This window comes from Desmodus rotundus, chromosome 7, assembly GCF_022682495.2.
Source record: "Desmodus rotundus isolate HL8 chromosome 7, HLdesRot8A.1, whole genome shotgun sequence".
Lineage (NCBI taxonomy): Eukaryota > Metazoa > Chordata > Mammalia > Chiroptera > Phyllostomidae > Desmodus > Desmodus rotundus.
In genome coordinates, this window is record NC_071393.1 from 135,720,385 (window position 1) to 135,727,589 (window position 7,205).

At 62.1% G+C, this 7,205-nt stretch overlaps 1 protein-coding gene across 1 annotated transcript; it reads right to left on the minus strand.

The window, feature by feature from the left end:
• Positions 1-245: 245 nt before the first annotated feature.
• On the minus strand, positions 246-3,157 carry ANKRD9 (ankyrin repeat domain 9). Its single transcript, XM_053928252.1, is given in 3 exon segments — positions 246-1,337; positions 2,891-3,089; positions 3,092-3,157. Coding segments are annotated over 3 exon segments (1,269 nt in total). The 3' UTR covers positions 246-333.
• Between the last annotated feature and the right edge of the window lie 4,048 nt (positions 3,158-7,205).

The following is a 7,205-nucleotide window of genomic DNA, read 5'->3' on the forward strand; positions in this document are numbered from 1 at the left end:
CTTCTGCTTGGCCAGCTGTCACTCCCAGGAGACTCTGGATCAAGGTGGAAGGCTGGCCCTCACCTTCCTCCAGCTGGGATGGAAGCTGAGGTCAAGGCCTGGCTCTTGGGAGCCATGTGATCCTTCAACCCTGCTCTGCGCTGAGGTGGAGCACTGGGCCCAGCCAGACCCAGGGATCCTCTAGCCGGGGCCTACCTGACCACCCTGGCCCCGCCCCCCATGCACACAACAGGCAGATTCCAATGTACAGAGACCAATATATGTAAAGTGCTAGTTACAACGCTCTGAAAAATAGTATTCTCCGAAAATCCAGTGCTCAGGGTGCCCCGTGGGCTAGCCTTTGCCTGTGAGGTCCAGTGGCTGCAGGAAGGGTGGCAGCGGCAGCTCATCCAGAGCCTCAGGGAAGCGGCAGGGCGAGATGGACGCAACCAGCACCTGCATGGCACGCACGAAGAGTGAGGGCGGTGCCAGGCCTGCTAGCCACTGGAACTTGTCTTCGCCCAGCAGCCGCTGCCAGCGTGGTCGGTCGCCCAGCAGCTCGCAGCGGGTCGGGCCGGCGGTGCCTGCAGGGGCATACAGCACCAGCAAGTCGAGCAGCAACAGGCGGAGCTGTCGTGGCTCCCCAGGTACAGCGGGTACGACCCCAGGGGCAGTGGTGGCCCCGGAGTCCAGATCCAGCCGGCGCAGCAGCAACTCCAGTGGTGTGAGGCCGCCGCCATCACGCAGAGCAGGCGATGCGCCATGGCCAAGCAGCAGAAAGAGGCACTCTGGGCGGGCCAGCTCGCAGGCCACGTGCAGGGACGTGCCACCGCCCTCCACGCGGCTGCAGCCACGTCGGTCGAGCAGGCGTGCGCGCTCCTCTGCCGGAAAGTCACGCACGGTGCGCAGGATGCGGCGCAGGATGCCTACACGGTTGTAGCGCACGGCCAGCGCCACATGCGGCCCAGGCGCGGCACAGCAGCGGAACCCGGCGCTGGGCGGTGCCAGCGCGCGCCTCGGGAAAGTGGCCAGCAGGTAGTGGGCATAGGCCTGGTGGTCATGCACGAGCGCGTAGAGCAGGGCCTCGGACGGCGAGTAGGCGGTGGCGCGCCCACGCTCGTCCCAGTGGAAGGCCTCACTGGCGCGCATGTCCTCGAGTAGCCACACAGGTAGTAGGTCGCGCACAGCTTGGTAAAAGGCGAATGAGGACTTCCGGCACTGCTTCTGCGCCCGCGAGCGTGCCGCGCTGCCGCCTTCGGGCCCACCAATAGCACCGCCCCCTGGCCGCTGAGTGTCCCACGGCATGCTGGCAGAGAGGCGACTCCTGGCCTCACAGCTTGGGCACTGCGGCCCACCACCTACAGACGTAGGGGACCGTGGTGAGGCATCTGGGCCCTGACCCCACCACTGGGCTCAATTGGGGGAACCGGAGGGCCTTAGAGGGGATTCCTGGTCCCCCCTTAAAGGTCCCCACGGGGTCGGAACAGTGGACCTACCACCAGCCTCGGACAGGCCCTTCCCGTCACTCCTCACAGCTGCCTCCTCTCCGGGATCCTGAACGGCCTCCCACACCCAGGATCTAGCTGCGCTGGCCTGTGGACAGGCCCTTCCCAGACTCCCCCACAGCCCCACCCACTGACGAGACCACACCCCTTCAGCCCCGGGAGCAGGGGAAGAGGCCCTCCTCCCACCTGGTCCAGGCACGCCCAACCCCAACTAGAGAAAAGGGCAGGTAAGGAGCCGGAACACTGCACCCACGTCTCACGCTGAGCCCAGTCCCTTCTGTACGACAAATACCTGTCCCAGCCCTACCTAACCTTGACCCTGTCATCTGATCCCGGGCCACGGGTGCGGACCCCTAGACAGGACCCGGGCAGAACTCTAGCCTCACAGGCACCTGGTTCCTGCGCGGAGCTCACCTAGTTCTGCAGACGTGGGCCTATCCTCGGGGCCTCAGCTTCTTCATCTGCAGAAAGAAGGAGGATGCACGGTGTGAACCCCAGCAGGATGCGTCTGGGGGTGGAGATGGGACTCTGGCCTTCCACCCAAATGGGATGTTTACATGATGTCCACACCCCTCCAGCTCCTGGGAGGAGGCTGGCGAGCGGAGTCAGCACAGAGACTAGTGTGCGGCACACTCCACAGCCTGTGAATCCCAAGTCGCCCACCGCTCCTGACCTTGCCTGCCACTGGACGAAGCAGGCCTGTCACCCCACTTTCCAGCAAGGGACAAGCTTGTCCAAGATCAGTCAGCAAGTCTGTGTGGAGCCAGGCCTACAACCCGGATCTCCAGCTGCCCGTTTTGGGCTCATTCCACACTTGGGGTGCCCCAACCCACAGGGAGCCCTGACCTTGCCCTCTGAGACCCCGGCCTCAACCTGAGCCCTGGCCTCGGACCACGGCCCCAGGTACCCTCTGCTTTCTCTCAAGGCGAAGTCCTTGGACACAAAGGGTCTGGGTGACTAAGTTACAGAGATGGGCGCGGTGGGGGCGGGCTGCAGTCACAGCGCCCTTTTGGGGAGTGCTATGACTAGAGCAACCCCCCACGCCTGGGCCTCTGCGCCCCAGGTGTACCCAGTGTGGACGTCGTGGGGCGCCGGGCGGGTTACGTAAAGTTGGGCCGCCCCACGTCACTGGGCACTGAGTCACGGCCGCGGCTGGGTGACTGGGGGGATTGGGCTGGCGAGGGCTGGGTGCCGCGTCCCGGGCCTCCCGTCCGCTCCTCCCGATCCCCTCCCGGAGGCACCGGGGACCTCGGGGCGCCGTGAACGAGGCCAGCGTGTCTGTGGGCCGGCAGTGAGCGCAGCGAGGGCTGCACCTGCGGGTGCGTGTGCCCAGGGGGCGTGAGGGGGGCGGCGGCCAGGGCAGAGCGCCCGGGGCTGGGGCTGAGAGCTAGATGAGGGGGACTCACCGTGGGGGGCGGCGGGGCCGCGGGTCTGACGTCCCCGCTGAGGGCCGAAGCGCGCGCTGTCCCTCCGCAGGTAGGCGCGGAGGCGAAGGTCCCAGGACTGACGGGAAGGAGCCGCCGCCGCCCGCTCCCGCCGCAGCCGCGCTCTGAACCGCCGCAAGCCGATCGCTGGGCGGCGGTGCAGGCGGCGGCGGCGGGCGGGCAGCGGGCAGCGGGCGGCGCAGTGCGGCCCCGGCCGGGCAGGACCGCGGGACCGTCCGCAGCCGCCATTGGCCCGCGCTGCCGGCCCCGGGCGCCGTCCATTGGCCTCCGTGCTGCACCATTGTTACGTCACAGGCCGGGGGGCGGGGCGCCCGGCGGGACCCGCGGAAAAGTTCGGAGAAACTTGCGGGCGCGCTGCGGGGCGGGGCTTCCGGAAACGCGAACAGCGTCGAGGAAAGGCCCCGGGCTGCGGGCCGCCCGGGCCAGGAAGCGCGTCTGGCCCCCCCCCCTTGCCGCGCCGCCGCTGGGTGAGAGTCTGGGCGCGCTCCTACGTGCCCCGGGTCCGCGGACCGGGATTCTCCTTGTCACCCTAGGAGTCGTATTCCAAGTCCCCTTTGCATTGACCGTCTGTGACCTTGAGGAAAACCGTCTGTACAAGGAGGGGTCAAAATGCAGGAGCTGTGACTCCTAAGGGCCCTGACCCTCGTTCTGTCCGGCAGGGTAGGAACACAGGAGCCCCAGCTTAGGGAATGGATGAATGGCTACAGACAGCAAGTCATAAGCGCCTGCTGTATGCAGTTTCTGTGCTAAGCGTGCCGCTTTCACTTCGTTTTCTCATGTCACATGGGTGCTAGGAATTATGACCCCCCAATTCCTGCCCTGAAATCGGGGCTCAGGAAGGTGCCCTCCAAGTGAGGAGCAGCCATTTGTGGTGGAATGGGCCCCAGCCTCCCCACAAGGGATCCAAGGTTTGGGCACCGCATGTGCAAATCAGGTGATGCTGAGACCCAGCCAGATAGCCCAGCCCCAAACTCTGCATCACCCCAGTGCACTGTGGCCTTGCAGGCCCACACCTTACCTCACAGGGCCTGTGACCACCATCATGTACTAGGGCGTGAGTCAGGTGGGGACTGCGTGCGGGGAGCATTTACCTGGCAGGCTAGGCTCCGTTTCTGCATCACCTTGGCTTTAGTGTCCTCCCCTAACCAGGTGTCAGTTTCCCTACACTTCCTCGCCGGCCAGCTGTCCTGTTCTGGGGGTCTCTGAGTACGATCCATGGAGGTCCTTGGGTTGACACTTGGCCTGGGGGAGCACCAGGCCCTGGGGCATATCCTAGGAAGGTGGTGGCTCGGGCGAACGCTCAAGACCACAGCCGGCCTGCTCCGCTGGTGCCATGCTGTTCCTGCAGGGCCGCAATGGAGACCTCAGGTGTGTCCATGGCCCCCCGTGGAATGAGGGTGAAAGGGCATTGCTGCAGGTGCCAGGGTATTCAGCTGCCCTCGGGACAGGTCTCCCTCCATCCATTGGCGGCCTCCTCCTCCTCCTCCCTTCCACTAGCCCTCCTTGCTGGGTTTCCCAAAAGCCTCTCCCTAAAAGTCACATCTGCCCCTCTTCCTCTGCTGCTTGGAAGGCTGCAGTGGACGTGGACTTCATTAGAAAGACCAGGTGGGGAGGAGAGGGCACCTTGGCCCGGTGCATAGCTGGAGCAAAGGTCTGGGAGTGGCAGCGGGAGGTGGCAAAGGTCAGTCAGGGCAAATCACACAGGGTGAGGAGCTTGGGTTTTCCCTGAGGACATGGAGTGGGGGGGGGTGTGGAACTCAGTGAGTTGTGTCCTATTCAATGCCTGGGTGTTTCCCACGGTGGCTGCCGACATCGTAGTGCTCTCCGTCATGGTGGCAGTCATGCTCACTCTCAGCAGCTTGTCTTTTTCACCCTAGGTCACCCGTAGACTCATCCTCTGGGGCACGTGCCACTCTGGGTCACGCACAGTCTCAGCTGAAGTCCTCCGCTGGCGGAAACTGTCCCCCTTGCCCAGCAAGTGCATGGCCAACCGTGCTGCTATGCCCATCCCTGCCCACAGCTCGTGGGGTCCGTGCCCAGGTGAGTGGGGGGTGCGGGGTAAGGAGTGCAGGTTCCCTCAGGGAGGTAGGGTGGAGGGGAAGAATCCCCAGGGAGGTTAAGGAGGCCTTGGGGGGACGACCACCCTGCCCAGGCCCTGATGACCAAGGGGGCAGAGGCCGCTCACTAGCTCCTGTGCAGGGGGAGCCTCTTTGGAAAGGGCTTGGTTCTGGAGAGAACCGGTGCGGGGGACTGGAGAGAGCTGTTTGGGGCCTGGAGAGTAAGAGGGTTACAGAACGCTGGAGTGGGACTAACACACGTGTGCATCTGTGTGCACAGTTTGCGTGTCACGTGGAGACACATGAGCATGCGCCCTTCAGGTGTGGGCAGCCTCCTGTGCGTGCCTGTGTGTGTGCAGTATGCTGTGTGTGTCCATGCATGTGGCCCACTGATGGACCAAACCGCTGATGATGCAGGAAAGACCTGTTGGACCAATGACCTTGAGGAGGCCAGCAGGGATGGGCTCCCCCCGCCGGGGGGGAGGGGGCTGGGGGCATAGATACTTCTTCCTGGGGGGCTGAGTGTTGGGCATGGATGCAGGGGAGGGCCCAGGGGGAGGTGAGTCTGCAGAGTATTCTGATGGCTTCTATTTTCAAGGTCATCCCCGAGTGACCAGGGGTCGAGGACAAAGCTTGAGGAGAGGGGTTCGTTACCCGACCACTTGGAGATCCTCCCTGGCCTGAGCACCAGCTGCCCCTGCAGGGCCCGCAGAGCCTGTCATCCGTGTGGGGGTGCAGCAGGTGGCCGGGCCCAGGAGCGGCCTGCCTGGTACCTTGGTGTGGGACACATTGGGTCCAGTCAGCTACTCAGCAGCTGTGGGACTCAGGCTGGGGGACTCCACCTGTCTGAGCTCCAGCCTCTTAACTGTCAAATCAGCAGGTGGATTTTTGGATCTCAAAAGGAAGGTGGTCCATCCGGGGCAGGACTGGGCAAGGCCAGTATGGGAAGTAGACAGGACCAGGTGAGACATCCTACCACCTGCCCATCCCCCACCAGGTTGGACCAGGACAAAAGCCACCTGGCCCCCAGGGGTCTGCTCCTGACCCCTGCAGCTTCCCTCCAGGAGGGCAGACCTGGTCCTCACCTGTCCTTGGCCCAGCTCTTCCCACCGGCCTGCACCCCCACCTAACTGGTCTTTCAGGGACCAGTCCCTGTACCAGTTTGAGGGACTGGTACAGACCAAAGACAATGAAACTAGTTGAACATTGGGACATCCTAGGAGCCAAAGAGTCCCACAGAGCAGAGGAGTGACATTGAGAACGTGTAGGGGGTTCCTGCCACACGGTTAGAAAGATTAACTGGAAAGTAGGCCAGGGACACCAACAGGCAATTCATGTACTGGCCAAGGAAAACACAGGACAGTATTCAGCTTTGCAGGGAATCAGCAAATGTACAAGCTCTTGCTTTGCCTATTGGCCAGAACTGGGGAGACTGACACCACGTGTGCTGGTGAGGCAGGAACCAGGCCTCCCTCTCATGCCGGGCACAGGGCACCTCGGGAGGCCCCAGCAGCGGGGACAGTGCTCGTACACTTTTGGGTCCCCCAATTTTTTTAAATTACATTTCATTGATTATGCTATTACAGTTGTCCTGATTTTTCCCCCTTTGCTCCCTCCACCCAGCACCCCCCACTCCCTCAGGCTGTCCCCCCACCATTGTTTATGTTCATGGATCATACATGTAAATTCTTTGGCTGCTCCTTTTCCTATGCTGTCTTTACATCCCCATGGCTATTCTGTAACTATCTGTTTGTACTTCTTAACCCCCTCAGCTGTCACCCCCCTCCCATCTCTTTATCTGTAACCTTTGGCATTTTACTTATGATGTGACTTGGGGTGGGCCCCTTTGGGTCCAACGTGTTTGGGACTCTCTGTGCTTCTTGGACTTGCATGTCTATTTCTTTCACCAAATTAGGGACGTTTTCTTTAATTAGTTTTCAAATAGATTTCCAATTTCTTTCTTTTTTTGTTTTTAAGATTTTATTTATTCACTTTTAGAGGGGAAGGAAGGGAGAAAGAGAGAGAGAGAAACATCAATGTGTGGTTGCCTCTCACGTGCCCCCTACTGGGGACCTGGCCCACAACCCAGGCACGTGCCCTGACTGGGAATCCAACTGGAGACTCTTTGGTTTGCAGGCCGGTGCTCACTCCACTGAGCCACACCAGCCAGGGCTATTTCCAGTTTCTTGCTCTTTCTCTTCTCCTTCTGGCACCCCTGT